Below are 24,596 nucleotides of genomic sequence, written 5' to 3'. Positions count from 1 at the left end.
GTTCTAACCAGTCTTTGTCATATCCTCAACGGCTCCGTCATTCTTTTAAAAGTTGTGCTCTGTGCCCTTCCCTGCTCTTTCACTGGGGCCCACTAAAAATGTATATCCTCCTTGCCTCTATTAGGCAAGTTTTGATATTCTGATCATTTGCCAGTAATTGCTGTCTGCTGATGTAGAGAGTTTTTTCTCCCATTATGGAAGTGGGAGGAATTACCCGTATTCTCATATGAAAAATCGTAGCAAGAATTGTTTGCTTCTCTCCCCATTTTTTTTTTTTTGATCATGTAGTTTTTGACCTTTATTTTATTGATCTGTCTTACCTTAATTGACTTTCAGTTGTTAAACTATCCTTTCATTTATGGGATATATTTCACTTGGTCACAGTATTTAATCCCTCTTAAATATTGCTGGGTTGGGTATGCTAATATTTTGTTGAGGCTTTTATTTTTCTTTATTCAGTCATTCACTGTGATGAGGAAGTGATCAACTATGAATACACCAAGCCCAGAGTAAATTGTATGTCTTAACTGTCATCATTATTTTTAACAGCTTTTCACACTGGCTCCTGCCTTCCAGTTCACTACACCTATAGGTAAAATCAGCACATCAGGCCTTTTATAGTGGTCATTAGGTGTCAAGTAATGAACACGCTAAACCTCCAACTTTTTTCTGAGTGCTAACATACTGTCAGCAATGCTTGGACAAAGCAGTATGGAAATATGTTGTATTTTCAGCTAGACAGTAGATCCCAGAGAGGTATCTGCAGAAATAATGAAATCAGAGGAAAACAAACTGACACTCAGATGAGAAAAAATAGCACTTTGCTTTCCTACCACGATTAGTCCTTGGTTCTTATCTCCTAAAATTGGAGCTTTTATATTTTTTTTCCAATAGATAGTCTTTCTGTTTTCCAAAACTCTTGTGATCTCATGAAAAGAAGAATGGCCTTGAACTCTGAATAATGTTGGGCCTTAAATCTCAAAGGAATATATAGTGCCAAGACTAAGATTTTGTTCATGTTGCTGTGATTTAGAATAAAATGGTTATTGAAAGCAGAAATTGGATATGGTAAGATCTACTGCTTGCTGAAAGAGTTATCTTAGAGAAAAAAATAGTTTGAGACTAATGTGATATAGCGATTCCATGTGGAAACACTAACTTCATGGATTGATTGGAATATTAAATAGCTGTTAACTTTGCCAGAATTTGGGGCTTGTTCATATTGATCAAGGTCATATCTTAGGAAAAAATAAGCACACAAATTTTGTATAATTCAAAATGCTGTGTGAATTAGTGTATAGAAAGCACTTAGAACAGGATCTAGCACATAATAAGTGCTATATAAATATTTGCTATTATGAATGATAGAGAATGGATTATTCTTTAACAACCTGAGGAATTTTTCTAACTAAGTCCTTTTAGGCCTTCTTTTCTTTGGAACTGAACTATTTTTTTCTTGCTTTCTCCATCACTCCGTAGCTGATTATATACCTTTAAACAAAAAAAGGAAGTTAACTGGAGTGAATTTCCTTGAGCTTATTCCCTCAATAAGGAGAATCTGGTTAAGTTAGGCTTAAATGACCCCATTTTAGTCTAAATTCCCAAACATTAAGACTAGTTTAAAAAAAAGTCAGCAGACTGGAGGATTTTATTTTTTAATTTAATTTAATTAAATTAATTTATTTATTGGGTTTTTTAAAAAGATTCCCAGTTGATTTTATTTTTTTAATTAATTTTTTTGGAGTATAGTTGATTTACAATGTTGTGTTAGTTTCTGCTATACAGCAAAGTGAATCAGTTATACATATCATATATCCAATCCTTTTTAGATTCTTTTCCCATATAGGTCATCAGAGAGTATTGAGTAGAGTTCCCTGTGCTATACAGTAAGTTCTTATTAGTTATCTATTTTATATATAGTAGTATGTATATGTCAATCCCAATCTCCCAATTTATCTTTTCCCCCCCTTCCCCCTTGTTAACCATTGGTTTGTTTTCTACATCTGTGACTCTATTTCTGTTTTGTAAATAAGTTCATTGGTACCATTTCTTTAGATTCCACATATAAGCAATATCATATGATATTTCTCTTTCTCTGTCTGACTTACTTCACTCAGTATCTGGAGGACTTTTTAAAACAAACTTAGCTTTTGTTCTGAGGATTTAATCATTTTCATTGATTGACACTGAGGAATATGTTTTAATATTTTAGGTTATATTTCCTTTTTTTAAATGAAGAAATGATAAGTCAATACTTAATTAGCCTCTTATCTAACAAGGAAAGAGTTGCTAGATATAAACCAGTGGAACAAGTTGCAGAGAGAAAGATCCATGCGTTTCACCACAATAAAGATTTAAAACTTGTGTACATAAAACAGACTTAAACAAAATTAAAAGATGGGCAAACTGGGTAAAAAAATTTATACAGTATTAAGGGCAAATATTTTTAATCTTATAAATTAATGAGACAAATATCAGCACTTCTGTAAGTAAATAGGCAAGGAACATAAAAAATTCAGCGGAAGAAATAGAAATGAGGCAGTACACATGTTTGAAAAACGGTCAGCCTCACTAGTAATCAAAGAAATACTAACTAGGGCTTCCCTGGTGGCGCAGTGGTTGAGAGTCGGCCTGCCGATGCAGGGGACAACGGGTTCGTGCCCTGGCCCGGGAAGATCCCACATGCCGCGGAGCGGCTGGGCTCATGAGCCATGGCCACTGAGCCTGTGCGTCCGGAGGCTGTGCTCTGCAGCGGGAGAGGCCACAACAGTGAGAGGCCCGCGTACCGCAAAAAAAAAAAAAAAAAAGAAATACTAACTAAATGGGTTACCATTTTTACTCTAGCAAAGATTTTTTTAAATTATACTTGATGTTGTCAAGGGTGTTCTAATATACTATTAAGATTATAAATTGATACATCTTTCTGGAGATTAATTAGGCAATATATATCAAAAGCATTAAAGAGTTTATACCTACCTTTTTTTTTTTTGAAACATAGCTTGAAGATATCTCCAAGTTATTCTTTTTTTTTTTTAAATACATTTATTTATTTATTTATTTTTGGCTGAGTTGGGTCTTTGTTGCTGCGTGGGCTTTCTCTGTTGTGGCAAGCGGGGGCTACTCTTCATTGCAATGCGCGGACTTCTCATTGCGGTGGCTTCTCTTGTTGCAGAGCACGGGCTCTAGGCGTGTGGGCTTCAGTAGTTGTGGCTCGCGGGCTCGAACCCGTGTCCTCTGCACTAGCAGGTGGATTCTTAACCACTGCGCCACCAGGAAAGCCCTATACCTACCGTTTTTACACACACTAGATTGGCAAAAAATTAAAAGTCTGACAATACCAAGTACTGGTGAAGGTGTGAAGCAATGGGAGCTCTTATACATGGCTGATAAAAGTATTGGTGTGATTCTTTCGGAAAATAATTAGATATTATCTTGATAAGCCAGCAGTTCCACTTCTAGATATATACCCTAGACTTGGAACTCTTGTTACTGTTTCACCAGGACACTGGTATAAGAATATTCATAATAGCGTTGTTCATAATAGCAAAAGGCTGACAGTAACTCAGGTGTCCATCTATAGGAAAACTGATAAATAGTGGTATTTTCAAATACTAGAAATCTATAGTAGAGTAAAAATGAAAGAAGCATGCTTAAATGTAGCAACATGGATGAATTCTAGAACTATAATGTTGATTGAAAAAAGCAAATCTCAGAAGAGTACATCCAGCATGATACCATTTTATAAAGTTCAAAAGCAAGAAGAAATAAATAATATTGTTTAGGGACACAAACGTGTTTTAAACTAAACAAAAATAACAAGACAATAAAGAAAGAAGTCCAGTGGTGGTTACGTCTTAGGGGAGGCAGAGGGATGAGCTTCAACTGTTAGTTCTAATGCTTCCTCTCTCAGATTAGTGGTAGGTTCATGGGTGTTTTTTTTAATTATGCTTCATGACTTGTCTATTAGATATATTATTTTGTATATATCAAATACTTCATAATAAAATATTGTAAGAGCCTATAGATTTTTATTTCATAATTCATTTCTAGAGATCAACCCCAAAATAATGATGAAAAAATAAATACAGAAAAGTTTATCTCAGTGGTGATATTTATTATAACCAAAAATTGAAAAAACCTGGATGCCCAACACTATTTTTTTATATCCTGCTTTGTTCAAAAAATGATTTAAGAAAGGCTTAAAGAATATATTCAATGAGACAAAAGTAAAATAAAACTTGCTGAGAAATGAAAGTTAAAAGGTGGAAGAAGGTTGGGACTTCCCTGGTGGTCCAGTGGTAAAGAATCCATCTTACAATGCAAGGGATGTGTGTTCAATCCCTGTTCAGGTAACTAAGATCCCACGTGCCACAGGGCAACTAAGCCCATGTGCCACAACTACTGAGCTAGCGCGACTCAACTAGAGAGCCTGCGTGCCGCAAACTACAGAGCCCACGCACCCTGGAGCCTGTGTGTCACAACTAGAGAGAATCTGGTGCGCAGGAACAAAGAGCCCGGGCGCCACAACAAAAGCTCCCACGTGCCTCAACGAAGATCCCACGTGCCAGAACTAAGACCCGATGCAGCCAAAGATAAATTAAATAAATAAATAAATAATAAATCTTTAAAAAAAAAAGGTGGAAGAAGGTTGAGAGAAAGCCAGGAATAAGGTTATTATGAAAAATATGTCATAAATTCCTGTTTTTATTAGAGGGGGGCCACAAACTTGACTCTAAGCTTTTAGTAACCAGGATAAAAAAGGAAACATGATTGTTGGTGCCTTTAAGATAAGAAAACAAATCAACTGTTTTGATTGAGACCAGAGAGAAGTTTCTCCCCAGATTAACTGTGTGAGCAAGTTATTTAACTTCTCTCTGCTTTGTGTCCATGTCTATAAAATAAAACAACAACAATAATAATTATAATACCTGTTATATAACATTATGAGGATTACATAAGGTAAGTTCCTAGGACAGCACCTGGCAAGTTAGTAAGCACTCAAATATGTTACTGATTAGCCATATTTAATGACATTCTCGGGAGTTCCCTGGTGGCCTAGTGGTTAGGATTCTGGGCTTTCACTGCTGTGGCCCGGGTTCAATCCCTGGTTGGGGAACTGAGATCCCACAAGCCTCAGGTGAGGCTAAAAAAAAAAAAAAAAATGACATTCTCGAGCATATTCTTACAGATATCAATATCATGGAAGTAGGTATTAAGGGAGAAATGAGAGGTAATCCTTGCCTCAGATAGGAAATCCTCTCAACAGTAGGACAGAGTGCTGTGAATTAATTTTCTGGTGTTCTGTCTCTGTTCACTGGCTACATATTTATTGAGCACCTCCTTTATGGAAGTTTTCTTGTCTAGTAATATATGGCCAGATTACAGGACTTAAGTTGTTCTGCTTCAGCCACCTTTAAGTAGTTTAATCTTGAAATTATTCTGTTGTGAATAATAAATAAAATTTGTTGCATTCACTTTTTGTGCTGTTCAAATATGAAAGTAATATTCTGTAAACGGAGACTGGCCAAAAGCAATTATGAAAAGAAAAGTGAGACCTAGTACGTTGAATTTAATTAATACCTACTGAGAACAGAATAATCAATTGAGGCACTTTCCTGAGAAGTGATATGGTGATAAGAATATTAATTACTACATTTATTGGAATTCTAACTATGCGCCAAACTCTGTACTAATTTCTTTACATACATTATCCCATTTAATCCTTACAGCACTTTGAGGTTGTGAATATTATCTCCATTTTTTAGTGGGAAGACTTTGAAGCCTTAGAGGGAGTAAGTCACAGCAGCAAGTATGGGTTCAAGCTGAAATTCAGACCCAGGCCTTGCTGATTCTAAAGCCTGTATTCTTAGTCATTTAAATGTATTACCTTGTATGGAATGAAACCCAAACTTATCAAACCTTGAATCCCTTTGTTCCAGATTTAAAATATTTTTCTCCAACACCCTTAGTCAAATATACCCTGATTTTATTAGCCTGTATTAAGTTCATACATCAATCTTGTTATCTTCCTAATTTTTACTATCAGACTGGAAAGTTAATCCTTTTCTGGTCTGTGTGATTGGTACTCATGTCTTTTAGTCACTTGATTTGCTCTCCAGCATGAACTTTCTTAATTAAATGAGATAATCCTATATTACTGTACTAGATTGAAATTATGACTATACACAGCTCCCTGCTCTGTTTTCAACCCCAAGGCACTGACTCTCGTCTGCCTGTTTATCTTAATTTTTAATTAATTAATTAATTATATTATATTATTTTGGCTGCACTGGGTCTTCATTGCTGCGCACGGGCTTTCTCTAGTTGCGGCAAGCAGGGGCTACTCTTTGTTGTGTTGTGCAGGCATCTCATTGCGGTGGCTTCTCATTTGTGGAGCACGGGCTCTAGCCACGCGGTCTTCAGTAGTTGCGGCGCGTGGGCTTAGTAGTTGGGGCATGCGGGCTCAGTAGTTGTAGCTCACGGGCTGTAGAGTGCAGGCTCAGTAGTTGTGGCACATGGGCTTAGTTGCTCCTCAGCGTGTGGGATCTTCCCAGACCAGGGATCGAACCTGTGTCCCCTGCATTGGCAGGTGGATTCTTAACCACTGCGCCACCAGGGAAGTCCCTTAAAAACCATTTTAAATGGAAAGAATCCTTAGATTTGAAGCAGAAGAGTCAAGCAGCTTAGTTTGGTAATCTATAATCTCATGGTCCCAGATGCTAATGGATTGTTTGGGTCCTTGCTCAGGGCACTGAACCATGTTGCCTTCATTCCAAATTGTAGGCCTTCTTCCTTAGCCAAAGACAATCATTAGGGTTGACAGTGAAGATGCATCTTATATTTAAAAATCAAGAAAATTCAGGCTCCAGGCAGTTTGACCTGGGGCTCTCTGAAGTCCATTGCCAATTGTAGAAACATAGATTTCATATTCAAACTGTGAAATGTATGTTATGCTCACTGGGTGGTTTGCAGTAGAGAACTTTGCCTGTAATCATTTTTCCTCCTGATGGCAAAACAGACAGTTTTTCTGAGACTCCTGATAGTAGCAGCAGTGACATGGTTCAGATCTCAAAAGCCAAATACTGTCAGATTGAAAAACATAGATATATTCAGTTCAGTGGCTTGAGATTACTATGCATTACTTGAATCATACAGTTCAGAAGCTAGAAAAAGCCTGTGAAGAAAATTATCATTCTGAAATACTTGTAAAAGGGCAGGGTTTACTCTGAGGGATAGACAGAGTCTCCTGAAACATAATTTTGTGAAAGAGAATAAGGTTGACGTTTACATTTGTTGAAATATGTTAACTTCAAAAGACTTTAATAAATCAAGACCCAGTTGCAGATACTGATTTCTTTTTCCTTTTACTATTTTTCTAATCTTATTTTGGCCTTTGTTTATAATATGTGTTTTCTTCCCTTCCTGACTTCCCTTCTTCCTTAAATCATTTCATCTCTAGATGCTAATGGATATATAGACCATCTGTCCTTCCAAAAAGCTGTTCTTACTCTCAACAAGGGGCAAGGGTGGGAACAAGAAGCCAGGAAAAATCTTACAGTCTTTCGGCTCCTCTTCTCTGGCCCCTCTTTGCCTGCTCTGCAGCCCCCTGGGGAAACAACAGGGAGCCAACAGCTTATATCCATTTGAGAAAGTGGCAGTGGCACAGAAGAGAAAATGCTAAGTTGTTCATTTCTCTTCCTAGACTCAGAGAAACAATGCAAATGGTGAGTGGTGTGCTGGAATGCACATGTTCTGTGCCACAGGATCCAAAAGAATGGAATTTCTTTTTTTTTAATTTTATTGAAGTATAGTCAATTTACAATATTGTGTTCTTTTCAGGTGTACAGCACAGTGATTCAGTATTTTTACAGGTTATACTCCATTATAGGTTACTACAAGATGATGGGTATAATTCCCTGTCCTATACAGTATATCCTTATTGTTTATCTATTTTGTACATAGTAGTTTGTATCTGTTAAGCCCATACCCCTAATTGGTCCCTCCCTCCTTTCCTCTCCCCTTTGGTAACCATAAGTTTGTTTTTTATATCTTTGAATCTGTGTCTGTTCTGTATATATATTCATTTGTATCATTTTTAGATTCCACATATAAGTGATATCATACAGTATTTGTCTTTCTCTGACTTATTTCACTAAATATAATGTTCTCTAGGTCTACCCACATTGTTGCAAATGACTATTTCATTCTTATTTTTATGGCTGAGTAGTATTCCATTGCATATATGTACTACATCTTCTTAATCCAGTCATCTATTGATGGGCACATGAGTTGCTTCCATGTCTTGGTTATTGTAAATAGTGCTGGTATGAACATTGGGTTGCATGTATCTTTTGAATTAGCATTTTCATTTTTTCTAGATATATATCCAGGAGTGGAATTGATGGGTTATATGGTACTTCTATTTTTAGTTTTTTAAGGAACGTCCATGCTGTTTCCATAGTGGCTGCACCGATTTACATTTGCACCAACAGTAAAGGAGGAGGGTTCCCTTTTCTCCACACCTTCTCCACCACTTATTTGTAAATGTTTTGATGATAGCCAATCCGACAAGTGGGAAGTGATACCTCATTGTGGTTTCAATTTGTGCATTTCTCTTATAATTAGCGGTGTTGAGCATCCTTTCATGTGCCTGTTAGCCATCTGTATGTCTTCTTTGGAAAAATGTCTATTCAGGTCTTCTGCCCATTTTCTGATTGGGTTGTTTGGGTTTTTTTGATATTGACTTGTATGGACTGTTTGTACATTTTGGATATTAATCCCTTGTTGGTCTCATCATTTACAAATACTTTAAGTTTAATTAGGTCCATTGGTTTTTGGGTTTTGTTTTTTTTTTTCCCCTTTGGCCTTAGGAGACTGATCCCAGAAAATATTGTTACAATTTATGTTAAACTGTGTTTTTTGGGGGGAGTTTTATGGTTTCAGGTCTTATGTTTAGGTCTTTAAACCATCTTGAGTTTATTTTTATGTATGGTATGAGGGAATGTTCTAATCTCTTTGTTCTCCATGTGTCTAGTTTTCCCAGCACCACTTAGTGAAGAGATGGTCTTTTCTCTATTGTATGTTCCCGCCCCCTTTGTCATAGATTAGTTAACCACAGGTGTGTGGGTTTATTTCTGGGCTCTATATTTTGTTCCATTCATCTTTACGTCTGTTTTCATGCCAGTATGCTGTTTGGATTACTGTAGCTTTGTAGTATAGTCCGAAGGAGCAATGAAAATTGTGGGTGGTGTCCTGGAACACACACATTCTGTGCCACAGGATCAAATAGAATGGAATTTCTTAGTTGTCATTGAAGTGGAACTTAAGATGCTCAAGCAATATTTGGTAAATAAAATACAAGCCAATCATATGAATTGCCTCCAGATATACAATTGGGAACTTTCTACACTGTGATAATTTTGCAATAACCTATGTCTTTCCCCAAAGACCCTCTCATGACCTTGAGAATTACATTCATATGGTGCCACATGATGTCAAGCTATTGCCCTTGAAAATTTAGCCCTAATGCAGGTCCTTGAGAAACGACTATTAAAGCTCCCTAGCCTAGTAGGTCTTCAGTGTTGCCCCAAGTCAAATTACAGAGGAGGTAGTAAATTTTGAAGTGGGCTATACTGCATGGAGCTGAGTTTTATAGTTTTTAAGCCATTTCAGGTTCCAACCACATCAAAATATTAACAATAATAATAATGATAGAAAAAGATAAGTCTGTGTTTTCAAAGAACATGAGTAAAAATGCTGATTTGAGCACTGGAATTGTTACTTGGGGATGTCCACTGGAAATTCTTTACTGCCTTTGAAACATAGCAGAGGTGAGGTTTTATGCACCTGTGGAGAGCAGATGAATGCAGTCTTTCATAAACCTTGAGCACACTGCTGCTGCTGCCAACACTATGAAAAGAGACATTGCAACCTTGAATCTATCTTGTAGGATGCAGCTTAACTCATCTAGTTCAAATTTATGGGATTTCTCCACAGCTGTGAAATCTTCCAGATAAAGGTAAAGTGAGCACCCTAAATTGTTGAAGCCTAGGACCATAGCTTTGCTTCACTTGCTTTGAAGAAGCCCAACTTTGGCCGGGGTATCACATTTCACTGCAAATCTGATTTAAACACTGCAGATAGTACTCCCATTTGTAAAAATTTTATCAGTCCTCCATTTTGTTTCAGGATGGTAAACTGAATCATAAATCAAACTTAAATCCTGAAAACTTTTGGTACTGTCAAAAATTAATCAGCTCTGTACAAGTGATGGTATGACAAACATGAAATACTGAGTGGTTGAGTTACAAATGAGGCTTTCACTTAATGTTGATGATGTTGATTTCTTTGGAAATAGTTTTGCTTCTCACTCAAATATGATTAAATCCCATTGCTTTGTAAGTTTATCCAAAACAACATAATGCTATCCTATAGGATGAATATGTACTACTGCTTAAAAGGAGGAAATAGTATGATATTGCGATACAGTCTTGGATCCAGATAGAGCCGCGTTTGACTCTGAGCTCTACCTTCGTGTTCGCTCAGTTTTCTCATCTGTAAAATGGAGCTCATAATACCTACTCCACAAGGTTGTTACAGTGATTAAATGAAAGAATATATGGGTGAAGTACCTGGCTCGTAGTACATTTTCAGTAAGTGATTGCTGTTGTTAAAATGTAATTCTGTGTCTTGCTCACTGACATAAGTCTGACCGGTGAGGAGACAAATTAAGGTGTATATCAACTTACCAAGCTAACCGAGGAAATAAAAACAGAGAGGGGAATTCCCTGCCGGTCCAGTGGTTAGGACTCTGCACTTCCACTAAAGGGGGCATGGGTTTGATCCCTCGTTGGGGAATTAAGATTCTGCATGCTGCGTGGTGCAGCCAAAAAAAAAAAAAAATTGAGAGGGAATTTCATTCTTTACGTATTTCCTTATTTTGTGTCTTATGTGTAAATCTTATCTTGTTACTAGATGGTGAAGTTCCTAAGGACAGAAACTGAATCTTCTTTCCCGTACTCCACAATGACTAACACACTGCTAAATAACTAGTAGACATTCAGGAAATGTTTGTTGACATGACCTTACTTGGCCATGTCTTATGTCTATATATAAACCTCTTAGGAGAAGAGGATTATGCCCTGCCACATAGGAATCTGAAAGTTTCCTGGTAACTGATATTTTCCAATAAAACCATGGGGAAATTTTACCGTCTTGAAATCATTTTGCTTTCTAATTGGTTTCTGGGCCTGTCTTTAGCCATTTTATTATTTATGCATTTATAAGTATCATTAACACTGCAGCTGGCATTGAGATAACTTTCTTCTCTCCATTTTTATTTTATTTTATTTATTTTTAAATTTATTTATTTATTTTTGGCTGTGTTGGGTCTTTGTTGCTGCGCACAGGCTTTCTCTAGTTGCGGTGAGCTGGGGCAACCTTCGTTGTGGTGCATGGGCTTCTCATTGTGGTGGCTTCTCTTGTTGCAGAGCACAGGCTCTAGGCGTCCGGGTTTCAGGAGTTGTGACTTGCGGGCTCTAGAGTGCTGGCTCAGTAGTTGTGGCGCACAGACTTAGTTGCTCCGCGGCATGTGGGATCTTCCCTGACCAGGGCTCGAACCTGTGTCCCCTGCATTGGCAGGCGGATTCTTAACCACTCTGCCACCAGGGAAGCCCCTTCTCTCCATTTTTAAATGAAAATCTTAGTTTTCTGATATTACTTAGATTAGCTAGAGGTCCTTTATACTTAACCTCTCCATCTGCATGTTTAAATACACTTCATGATTTTTTAGTAGCTTTATGATAAGTATGCATGTCTAATTGAGGCATGCTATGCTCTATACATTTTTTTCAAGCTCTGTTGTTGTTCTAGCATTTGATTACCATTTTGGGGGAAATCTGAAGACACTATTCTTCTTTGAAATGCTTAGAGGTCTGAATGTATAACAATATTAAGTACAGATCAAGGAACTGATATGACTTTTACATATGTATAATTGATCAAATTTGTAATAATTAGCTTTTAAGTTTTCTCTGAGTAGCAGGGACATGGATGATCCAGAGAGCACTTATTACTAATACTATTACTCATGAATTTGAATGGAGTTTTAACATTGTTTTTATTCCCAGAAGGAAGCTCCTCATCTAGAAGGTATATAAGATGTTATAGCAGCTCTTTTTATCTGTGAGGAAATTGAGGCTTAGAGTAGTTGGGTAACTTAGTGGCAGAACTGGAATAAGAACACAAATCTTTTGGGCTTCCCTGGTGGTGCAGTGATTAAGAATCCGCCTGCCAAGCAAGGGACAAGGGTTCAAGCCTTGGTCTGGGAAGATCCCACATGCCACAGAGCAACTAAGCCCACGCACCACAGCTACTGAGCCTGTGCTCTAGAGCCTGCAAGCCACAACTACTGAGCCCACGTGCCACAACTACTGAAGCCCACGCACCTAGAGCCCATGCTTCTCAACAAGAGAAGCCACTGCAGTGAGAAGCCTGTGTACCTCAACAGAAGAGTAGTCCCCGCTCGCTGCAACTAGAGAAAGCCCACGCACATCAATGAAGACCCAACACAGCCAAAAATAAATAAATAAAATAGATACATTAAAAAAAAAAAAAAGAACAAAAATCTTTTGTTTCTGACTGATTTTTTTAAATCCTGGTGAGAATTATAGTTCAAAATATGGTCCCAGCCATCACCTATTCTCTGCCATCCAACACAGTTGATCATTCCACATTCCATGTCAAAGTACTTTCCATTTGACCCCATGAACACTCTTTCTGTTCCCTTCCCAGTTTGAACGCCATGACCCTGTGGATGGGAGAATCACCGAGAGACAGTTTGGTGGCATGCTGCTGGCCTACAGTGGGGTACAGTCCAAGAAGTTGACTGCCATGCAGAAGCAGCTCAAGAAGCACTTCAAAGAGGGAAAGGTAGGTAACTTTGCCTAGAGGAAGAAAAGGAACCATGGGAGCATATTGTTATTGCAAAGGCACTAACATAATGAGAGTGAAATAATGACTAATTATGACTGATTTCAATTTATCTCTGGTACCTGGAAAAAAAAAAAAAGAGCAGTGAGTGAGGAAGAGGGGAGAGCCCCAAATGACCCCATGTTTTTTGTTCAGACCACGGGTGGCACCATGAACTGAGATTGCAAATTTAAAGAGACAGGCTGGTTTACAGAGGGAGATAAAGTGTTCACTTGTAAATATCTTGAGTTTAAGATGCCTGTGGACTATCCAAGTAGAGATGTTTAGCAGCCAACTGGATATTCAAATCTACTTTAGAGGACTGAGATAGATTTGGGAATCATCAACACACTATTGGAATTAAAACCACAAGAATGGATGAAGTTGCCCAAGGAGGATATTAAACAAAAAAGAACTATGTGCCAAGGGCAAGATCAAGTAGAACACAAACATTTAAGGAGCTCCAGAATGAAATCTTGAGGAAATGGTTAGAGAAATGCCTAGAGGAAGTAGTGAAATCAAAGCCAAGGAAGAAGAGTGTTCATGAACTAAGGGGTCTACAGTGTCATATGGAACCGAAAGGGTCCAGTAAAATGAGATGATAAATACCCATTGGTTTTGGTAAAATGGTGACCTTCGGGAGAGCTGTTTTATTGCAGTGGTCCAATTGGAAGGCATATTAGAACAACAAGTAAGGAAGTAGAAAAGAAGGAAAGAGGAAGAATGGAGAGGAAGCTCCAGAAAGAAGAAATAGCATATGTTTAAAACTCTGAGGCAGTGTATTACTCTGCTTAGGTTGCTATAACAAAATACTACAGACTGGGTGGCTTAAACAACAGGAATTTCTTTTCTCACAGTTCTGGAGGCTAGAAGTCCATGATCAATGTGCCAGCAAACTGGGTTTCTAATGAGGGCTCTCTTCCTGTCCTATAGACAGCCACCTTCTTGCTATGTCCTCACATGATCTTAGTGTTTGTGCAGAGAGAGAAAGCATGCTCTTTAATGTGTCTTCTTATTAGGACACTAATCCTATAGGATCAGGGCCCCAGCCTTGTGACCTCATTTAACCTTAATTATTTTCTTAGAGACCCCCATCTCCTAATATAGCCACAGTGGGGGTTAAGGCTTCAGTGTGTGAGTTTGGGGGTGGGGGGGGACACAAACATTCAGTCCATAACAAGGAGGAAAGATGAATCTGGCATGTATGAGGAACTAAAAGGCGACTATTGTGGTTGGAGCATACTAACAAAGAGGATAATGGTCTAAGGTGAGGTCTGAGAGGGAGATGGAGGGCAAGAACATGCAGGCCCTTGTAGGTGTGGAACAAGTTGGGATTCTATTCATAGTGCAAAGAGAAGCTATTAAAGGGTTGTGATCAGTGAAATGGCATGGTTGTGTGTATGTTTAAAGAGATGACTCTAGTTGCTTTATGAAGAGCAGTTGGAAAGGAGCAAGCGTAGAAGCAAAAAGATAGAGAATAAGATTATTAGAGATTTCAGGAGATGATTGGGTCTTTTTTGAGCAGCATTGAGATTAGAGACCATGGATTTGTGATGACACTTGTCAACTCTGCTCTGTGACACCCTTCAGAGCTGTACCTCATACAGGAAGAGGCAGATGGTAGAATTGAGTCAGCATGTGGGGTTTTCCAGGGGGTGGGATGAACAAACTGAACAAGAAACTAGTAAAGAGGCCAGATCTCTTAAAGATCTCTCACACACACACACACACACACACACACACACACACACACACACACAGAGCAATGCAAGGGCTAGAACCCAGATCTCATTCTCAATTCAATACCCTTTCCACCTGACAACAGTTACCATTTGGCCATGATTGGGAAACTGACCTGGCACTAAACATGTTCCATGAGGGATTGCCAAGGTAGCGTGGTGTGGTAGACATGGAGCTAGGAGATGAGTTCAAGTCCTGCCTCAGAGATTTCTGTGGACATTAGACAAATCACTTAACATTCCTGGCCTCATGAATTGAAGAGCCTTATCCTAGATGCAGACTCTAAGCTTTAAAGACTCAGTAACTGAAAATAAGAAATAGGATTGCTAGTGCTTGTCTCAGTTTTCTTAGTTATTAGTCTTCGTGCATGAAATCTTGCATGAATAGCATCGCCCCAAGTTGGTGGAAAACAATTCTTATCAGCTAGACTTTTTCCTCCTTGTCTTGGATGTTGAAAAGCTAAACGGACCTCTGAACAGGCTGTGGACTGCAACTGAGAACAGGCTGGATTCTGAGAAAAAGTGTCAGCTTCTCTGAGTTCAGTCCAGCCCAAGGTGTTCCCTTGGCTATGGAGGAAGAGTCATTAACAGAAAGTGACAGAGGACAATGCTTTTCTCCCAGAGAGAACTCCTGCACTACCTAGTACCCAGCTCATATCTGTTGGAAATTGTAATTCGGAAAATTAATTGCAAATACAGGTGGATTTTATAGGGAACACTCCTTTCTTTTGACCAGACCTCTTTTTAAAGTTTAGTCCAGGCATTGATTTGACCTTAAAATAATTATCTATCATGATAGGCTAATTCATGTTTTGTTGTGAATTTATATTTAAAAGCAATAAATTGGGTGTTGGAGACATCTCCCTTAAAGGAATAAAGTATTTTAGCTTTGGCAGGAGTTAATTTAAGACCTGAAGACCTTGCAAAAGAGCCCTGAAATGAAAGGACAGATTTTGTCAGATGATGAAAATCTGGGGTGCTAAATTATTTCTGGCCCAGAATTTCTAGCCTGCCTTAGCAGGGAGATTGAGATTGATTGTACTCTCGTGTTGATTAAATAGTTTGTGAATATAGCAGTTAACTAAAATGAGAGTTAATGATGGGCCTTTGCTCCTAAGGTTACCAGCCCATCTCTCTGGGACCATTTCCCATTATAGGGGGATCACTGTCTGCTTCCTAATTGCTTCTTTTGTTCCACTTTGGATTTGTTAACATGAAAATGTGTTTTCATTTGGCACACGTTAATCATTTTCTGTGTGGGGTTCTGTACAAAATATGAAACCAGACCTAAAAGATTGAAGGTCCTAGTGGTGGCATTAAATAAATATTTGTGTATTACTTTATGACTATGCAGTGCTTCACAGCCATTTTTCTTTTTTGTGTTTCTAACAGCTTTGTTAGATCTCATTTCGCCTTTGAAAATATAGAGACAGAGAGAAAGAGAAATTAATGATCCACCCAGAGTCTGGACTAATAAAATCCAGGGCTTCCTATTACAGATCTTGTCCCTTCTCTAGCAAAATTCTATTTCTCCTAACCATACTCTTCCTGTAAAGCGGTGCTTTAGACCTGGTCTCCCAGTAGGCTCGCTTGGTGAATTTTTCACAAAAGTGGTGCTGGGACCCTCTTCAAAGTAACTACATCAGAAGCTCAGTGGGTGAGTCCAGGCATCAATAGTTCTTAAAAGTCTCCCCAGGTGATTCTAATGTGCAGTTAGGCTTGCAAGCCACTGCTCTGGAAAGGCCTGCTCCATCAGCATCTCTAGTTTTGTTCCTGAGTAATAGCTGGAAGAATTGGGGAACCTGCCATGCCTGGAAAAATTACTCTATTCATGCTCTGAGTAACTGCCATGTTTCTTACTTAACAAAGACAGATTTTTCTTCTCTTTCTTTCTTTTTTTGCTTTATGAGAAACATGTTTTGTTTTTGCTTTGTTTTAAAGTTTAGTCCCTATCCTCTATCAGATTGTCCCCATTCCCCTCAGTATCTTTTTTTTCTGTGACTTTTTCTTCTAGGTCAAATCTGACTCAACTTTAACTTTTCTTTTACTTTCCATCCTCCAAATTACCTTCTTCTCCTCATTAAAAGAAAGACAAGAGTTTTCTGAGACTTCATAAGTATAATTCACAGTGGTCGTTCTCTATGGTTGAGTGCAGAAACTGGGCTTCCCTGGTGGCACAGTGGTTGGGAGTCCGCCTGCCGATGCAGGGGACACGGGTTTGTGCCCCGGTCCAGGAAGATCCCACATGCCGTGGAGCGGCTGGGCCCGTGAGCCATGGCCGCTGAGCCTGTGCGTCCGGAGCCTGTGCTCCGCAACAGGAGAGGCCGCGGCAGTGAGAGGCCTGCGTAAAGCAAAAAAAAAGAGTGCAGAAACTGCAAACTTTAATAATTTAGCAAATCCACTCAAGGATGAATTGAAAATTACAGTTCAGTGGCAGACATTGCTATGTTCAAGACACAAAGCCAGGTGCTGTGAGAAAGATAAAAGATAAAACCATCACCTATCTGTAATAGTTTAGTAAAAAATAGATGTATGCAAAGAACTATATAATTTCATATTCAGTATTTATTGAGCATCCACCATGTGCCAGGCAGTCTTCTAAATATTGGGAATACAGGAATGAGCAAAACCAAGTCTCTGCCCTCAAGTGGAGGGAGACAGATAATAAACAATTATGGCACAAGACAACTCACTCAACTTTGAGCCTCTTGAGAGCACTGTCTTACTCATCTTTGCCATTCTCTATACGATGTTTCATAGGCAAATGTTTGTCAAATGCATTGATGAATGTATATTAAGTACCCTAATAAAGATAATGAGACCTTTTGGGAGCACCAATGAGAAAGATTAGAACCAGCGGAAGAGACTAAGTAAGAACTCTTGTACCTCTGAGGAAGTACAATTTGAACTTTGCCTGAAAGGCAGAGTAGGATTTTGACAAACAAAGGTTATGAAGGTATTTGCTTTTGCTATGTGATTCCTCTTACAGCCCTATCCTCAACAGTCTTTGTGTATAGCATTACTTATTAATCTTGCTGCTAGCCATTAAGTAGAGTTAGTACTTAAAAAAACAATTTTAATAAAGCTATTAGATTATTAACTTTTCATGTTTTCTGTGGATAATATTCATGTGGGCTCCCCTGTTCACATATTCTCACAGATATTTGAGAGGTGAACCACATTGTGGTCTTCAGAGGATATCAGATTCTAGAAACATTGCTAGCAGAGCCCTTGAAAAACTCTTAACTCCAATTATTGGGTGCCCACCAAAGCCACTATGTATAGCACCCGAGGTGTGACCCTTAAACTAAAAAAAGATTAGAACTCTACTGATTTGCTTTGTTTTACTGATTAGCTTTGAAACCTTTACTTCCCCCAAAGGAGTACTAAACTGTGAATTACTATTAAGAGATTTAATTTTATGGATTTTCCCCCCTGTTTTATTTTTGGTTTTCCCCACACACAATTAGTTTCATATACCTCAACCTTTTCCCTATTTCCTATCCCTCTAGGCCCTACACATACCAGAGAAGAGAGTGTATTTCAGAGCATAACTGAGTAAATTCACTGCTGCTGGCTCTAATAATGAGCCTGCCAGCTTACTAAGGACTTTGCCCTACTATTTACTGAGTACTTTTTATGTACTAGGCATTTTACTTATCTTCTCCCTAATTATCGCATCCTGCTTGGTGGATAGAATACCCATTTTTGAGATGAAAAATACTTTTTCTGAGCCTTAGTTATTTGTCTGAGATCACACAGTGTCTTAAGAGGTGACACTAGGATTCAAAGCCAGGACTGTCTCATTCCAGAATCCATAATCTTCCTACTAATGAACCTGTTTATTGTCACTGTTTATTCTCCATGATTTGAATAAGCAGAAAGGTTTAGAGGAAACAAGAAAAACAGTGTTGCTATACTCTAACCTTTAGGTTCTTAGTGAGATAGCTAGAAAGGTAAATTATGGAATCAGATTGTAGAGGACCTTGTATACTAGGCTAAGAAGTTTGCGGTCTTTCCAGCTGACAGTGGATGTCACTGATATTTTGTCAGCAGGAGGAATGAACATATGAAGAAAGTGATGTTTCAGGACTATTAGGTTCTTATAGAAATGTAAGTAATGGAAATGGTGTAATTTCCCCCTGCTGCCAGACACCAACCAGTTGAAGAAAAGTCTGCGCTTTGCAATGGGGAAATGCTTTATTGGAGCAAGACAAGTACAGAAACATCTCTGAAAAGGTACCCAAGAAATTGGTGACAGTGACCACATGTAGGGAGGGAGACTGGATGACAAGGGAAAGGAAGAATTACTTGGTACTGTATAACATTTTGTACCATATCCATATATTACCTGGTGTAAAAACAATTTAAATGTTTTAAAAAACTAAGCAGAAAATGGAGCAGATGAGAGATTCGATTGGTGAGAAACATAGCATAGAAGGAAGAAGGAAGGAGACTTATTTTTTTAATGGGCCACAGAGAGAGCTCAGGCAATTAGATTGATTCTTGGCAGATGGATTTGCTATGACCAATTAAAAGACAAGGCAAGGAATCATCGTTACAATGTGTTTGTACCACCTATGGCCTGTCAGCACTAGATATCTGGCTTTAGAGCTGACTCCAGAGGAAGCCTAATTTTCCTTCCCCCTCTTCTCATTCTACTATAACTGCTTTTTATTTTTTAAGTTTTATTGAGGTATAATCTGTATATCATAAAGTATATATAAATTATTTTAAGTGTACAATTCACCAACTTACCCATCAATTATTTTTAGTAAATTTATAGAGTTAGGCAATCATCATTGCAATCTAGTTTTAGAAGATCTCAATCACCCCAAAAAGATCCCTCAGGCTAGTTTGCAGTCAATCCCCATTTCTGCCGTAGCCTTACACGACCATAAATCTTCCTCTGTCTCTATAGATTTGCCTTTTCTGTCTCTATAGATTTGCCTTTTCTGGAAATTTCATATAAATGCATTCATATAATAATGTAGTCATTTGCACTAGCTTGTTATGTTAATCACTTTGATGTTTGGGTTCAATAAAGTTCAGTGAAAAAAAACGTTGACCGTATTTCCACGTGTGATTCTCTACTTAAACATAACAAAAACATTCTGTTTTAAAACAAATTGTGATGGGCAATGAAAAGTGGATACTATAGGGCTTCCCTGGTGGTGCAGTGGTTGAGAGTCCGCCTGCCGATGCAAGGGACACGGGTTCGTGCCCCGGTCCGGGAAGATCCCACATGCCGCGGAGCGGCTAGTCCCGTGAGCCGTGGCCGCTGAGCCTGCGCATCCGGAGCCTGTGCTCCGCAACAGGATAGGCCACAACAGTGAGAGGCCCGCGTACCGCAAAAAAGAAAAGAAAAAAAAAAAGTGGATACTGTACAATAATGTGGAACGGAAGAGATCATGGGGTAAGCTAAATGAACCACCACCAACCACACCAAAGGCCGGTCTTCATCCAAAGAAGGTAATGTGTATATATGGTGGGATTAGAAGGGAGTCCTCTATTATGAGCTCCTTTCGGAAAAGCAAACGATTAATTACAACAAGTGCTGCTCCCAATTAGAACAACTGAAAGCAGCACTCGATGAAAAGCATCCAGAATTAGTCAACAGAAAGCACATAATCTTCCATCAGGATAACTCAAGACGACATGTTCCTTTGATGACCAGGCAAAAACTGTTACAGTTTGGCTGGGAAGTTCCAGTTCATCTGCCGTATTCACCAGACATTGCACCTTCGGATTTCCATTTATTCAGATCTTAATGGAAAAAAATTCAATTCCGTGGAAGACTATAAAAGACACCTGGAACAGTTCTTTGCTCAAAAAGATAAAAAGTTTTGGGAAGGGACTTCCTTGGTGGTGCAGTGGTTAAGAATCCCCCTGCCAATGTAGGGGACATGGGTTCGATCCCTGGTCTGGGAATATCCCACATGACACAGAGCAACTAAGCCTGTGCTCCACAGCTACTGAGCCTGCGCTCTAGAGCCCGCGAACCACAACTACTGAGCCCGCATGCCAAAATGAAGCCCATGCGCTCTTGAGCCAGTGTGCTGCAACTACTGAAGCCCACGCATCTAGAGCCTGTGCTCCGCAACAAGAGAAGCCACTGCAATGAGAAGCCCGCGCACCGCAACGAAGAGTAGCCCCCACTCGCCGCAACTAGAGAAAGCCCACGCGCAGCAATGAAGACTGAATGCAGACCAAAAAAAAAAAGTTTGGGGCAGATGGAATTATGAAGTTGCCTGAAAAATGGCAGAAGGTAGTGGAACAAAATGGTGAATATGTTGTGCAATAAAGTTTGTGGTGAAAATGAAAAATGTGTCTTTTATTTTTACTTGAAAACCGAAGGCACTTTTTGGCCAACCCAATAATAAGTATGTAGTGGTATCTCATTGTGATTTTAATTTGCATTTCCCTAATGAATGATGATCCGGAGCATTGTTTCATGTACTTACTAGCCATTCATATATCTTGTTTGGAAGATGTCTATTCAAATCTTTTTTTAAATTGGGTTATTATTATGATCTCATTGAGTTGTAAGAGTTCTTTATATAATTCTGGATACAAATCCTTTATCAGATATATGATTTTTAAATATTTTCTCCCAGTCTGTGATTTGTCTATTTTCTCAGTATTTTGAAACACAAAAGTTTTTAATCTTGATGAAATCTAATTTATCAATTTTTTTTCTTTTATGGATTGTGCATTTGGTGTCATATCTAAAAACTCTTTGCCTTACCCAAGGTCATGAAGATTTTCTGTTTTCTCCTAAACATTTTATCAGTTGCTTTTAGTTTTGAAAGGCAATTCTTATTTGCTTAACAACTTCTCTAATGTTAAATTCATTTTTAAACAACATAAAGAAGTACTTCTATTGTCAAAGTACTGTTAATCTTCTTTTTTTAGTTATTTAGAGCCCAGTCTTAAATATGTTCTTCTTTCCAAAGATAGATAGATAACTGGTTTGTTGAACAGTTAGTCACAGAATAAAATAACTCCTGCTTCTTCCACTTCATCATAGTATGTCAAAAAAAAAAAAAATCCCTTTAATGCCAAGCCTCAGAGAAGGATATTTCCTTTTCACTACTATGTCTGCAGTTCAAGTCACCTGACAATAGATTGTGCTTAAACTGTAGCCTTCTAAGTCTGAGCAACTCAACTGGCAAAAAGACTATCTTTGCACTTTCTATCCACGAACCTCATGCTATAGTCTTATTCTACCTTTATTCTAATAGACCTCTGGATATTTTACTAAGGTAATTACCAAGAAATAAGAATTTCGTGAATGGCATCATCTTTTCTTTAAGGAGGCCCATGTCCAATGTAATTTTATTTTCCTCACTGTTCCTGGCATAGTGCTCGATAAATATTTTTTATTATATCTATGTAATAAAAGGCAAAATGTTACACATTTTTATTTAATAATGGCATAGTATGAGTTGTATTCCACTGTTTTTCTAAATCATCAAATGAATAACCACTCAGTTCAGATTCTTCTATCTGTTCTCAAATAATTCTCAACATAAGCACTGTGGTCTTGAGCATTTGATGTTTCACAATAAATTAACTAACATACATCAGAGGTTGTTTATCAGAGTGGGATGCAATTCCTTTACCATGCCCTTTCTGTTTTAGGAATTTTATGTCAACCTTTTAGCCTTAAAAACCCTTTCATAAACTCAGACCCCTATCCTTACCTCGCCTGTGGAAATTCACACCTTAATAAAAAGAAGTAGAAAAGCTTTAGCGTATCTTTTTTTAAATTGTGGTAAAATATACATAACAAAATTTACCATTTTAACCATTTTTAAATGGTTTAGTAGCAGTAAGTATACACTGCTGTGCAAAGAACACCACCACCATTCATCCCCAGAACTTTTTTCATCTTCCCAAACTGAAACTCCATACCCATTAAACAATAATTCCCCATTATCCCCTGCCGCCCACCCCTAGAAACCACCATTCTACTCTCTGTCTCTATGAATTTAACTGCTCTAGGTACCTCGTATAAATGGAATCATACAGCATTTGTCCATCTGTGGCTGGATTATTTCCCTTGCTGTAATGTCTTCAAGGTTCATCCTTGTTGTAGCATGTATCAGAATGTCTTTCCTTTTAAAGGCTGAATACTATTCCATTATATGTATACACCACATTCTGTTTATCCATTCATATATCAATGGACACTTGGGTTGTTCCCACCTCTGCACATCTTTAGATGGAGAGGAAGAGAAGATGGTCTTAGTGTATCCATCCACAAGCAGGTGATATTGTAAAACCTGTGCTTCTGATCCAGTGGAATTCTTCCCTCTTATAATGTTGTTTCTAGCCTAGTGCTTACATTAGATAGCATACTATGGCATTTGTACAAGGAATGAACCCTACCTCTGAGAATGACCTTAAGAGAATGACCTCAAGTTGGGGCAGAATTATTTAATATAGGCGTTTTTCACTGCCAGAAGTTATGGAGCTTGGTATATAGTAGTTGCTCCATAAATGTTTGAATGAATGCTTAAATACAGATGGACAACTGTTCATAATTGCCAAAAACTGGAAATAGCCCAAATAGTATAGTCACACGATGGAATACTTACAGCAATAAAAATGCATGAACTACAGATATACACAAAAACATTGAAAAATCTTAAAGAGAGAATCCATATATAATAGAATACATATTGCATGGTTCCATTTATAAAATTAAACAGACATACTTAAACTCCTTAAACATATGTCTAAGGATGCATAAATAGATAGTAAAACTATTTTTTATGAAAAGCAAGGAAATGAATATTCTAAAAGTCACAGTAGTTATCACTGGGAGGAGAAGAGGCTCATAACTGGGAAGAGTCACGTTGGGGAAGAGAGGGAGATTTCTGGGATGCTGATAATTGTCTGTTTCTTGACCTGAATCAAGATCTTATGGGTGTTCATTTTACAACAGTTTGTTTTATGCGCCTTTCTATATGGTCATCATATTCCACAATTTAAAATTTTTTAAGTTCTATGATTCTAAGGAGAAAAACTAAAACGATCATGTGACATAATCATACACACAGTATTTTAGCTTTTAGTTTGATTGATGAAATGAGAAAGATACCATTGGCCAGTTTGGAGAGTACCAGGAATGTGCTATAGATTGTCTATATTAAGGTTTCCTTTTTACTGAGTTACCTATGTGGATTCCTGGGCTCTGTAGTTTGGGGAAATGGAGATCGGAAGAGGATCAGTACTGAGTAGAAGCCCGTCAACATCTGCAGTCCATAAAAGGACCTGATGCTTCATTAGAAGACATTAACCTCAGTGTCTCCCCAGTGTTACTCATTTCTTAGAGATTGTATTCATTTCCATCACAGCATGATGTGTGAGAAATGGGAAACAGGCATATAGGACAAATATTCCTCCCTCTAATCCCTGTTTATCCAACTACTCTCTTGAGCCATCATAGAAAGTAGCATCAAAGATCAGCAAATCTTTGACCAGCTTTTGAAAAGAATTTCCTCATTCACAGACTTTCATCAGATTAAAGTTACATGGCAAATTGCTTCATTAGTAGCTTTTAAATTGAGATAATGAACAACTTTCCCAGTTGCTTGGGTTCTGCTAAATGCTGAAACCGTTCCCATGTATATTACTGGCTTTGGTGGTTCTTCAATTAGCTTAAGCCTCAAAAAGCTTGACTGGCCTATGAGTAGATTATTAAAATGAAAGTCCTGATGGGTCTTACTTGTTACGATGTATAACAGATCAAGTGGCTACAGCTCATTTAGGAAGTGTCACAACAGATATTGTGGCTAATTGGAGAGTATAGTTAGAAATATTTTCTTTAAAGATATCCAGCCATAACTTTAAACAGCTTCATGTCAGATTTTACATATG

At 38.1% G+C, this 24,596-nt stretch overlaps 1 protein-coding gene across 2 annotated transcripts in view; it reads left to right on the top strand.

Annotated features, from left to right (window-relative positions):
* Nucleotides 1-24,596, top strand: part of MICU1 (mitochondrial calcium uptake 1) — a 282,852-nt gene that overhangs the window by 226,247 nt on the left and 32,009 nt on the right. For both annotated transcript variants that reach the window (XM_032608291.1, XM_032608292.1), the window contains one exon: nucleotides 12,793-12,930. In XM_032608291.1, coding sequence (XP_032464182.1) covers nucleotides 12,793-12,930 — 138 coding nt within the window. The remainder of the gene's footprint in view (nucleotides 1-12,792; nucleotides 12,931-24,596) is intronic.

This window comes from Phocoena sinus, chromosome 16, assembly GCF_008692025.1.
Source record: "Phocoena sinus isolate mPhoSin1 chromosome 16, mPhoSin1.pri, whole genome shotgun sequence".
In the NCBI taxonomy this organism is placed as follows: domain Eukaryota; kingdom Metazoa; phylum Chordata; class Mammalia; order Artiodactyla; family Phocoenidae; genus Phocoena; species Phocoena sinus.
The sequence above is the reverse complement of the archived record's forward strand: the minus strand, read 5'-3'. Positions and strand labels throughout refer to the sequence as shown.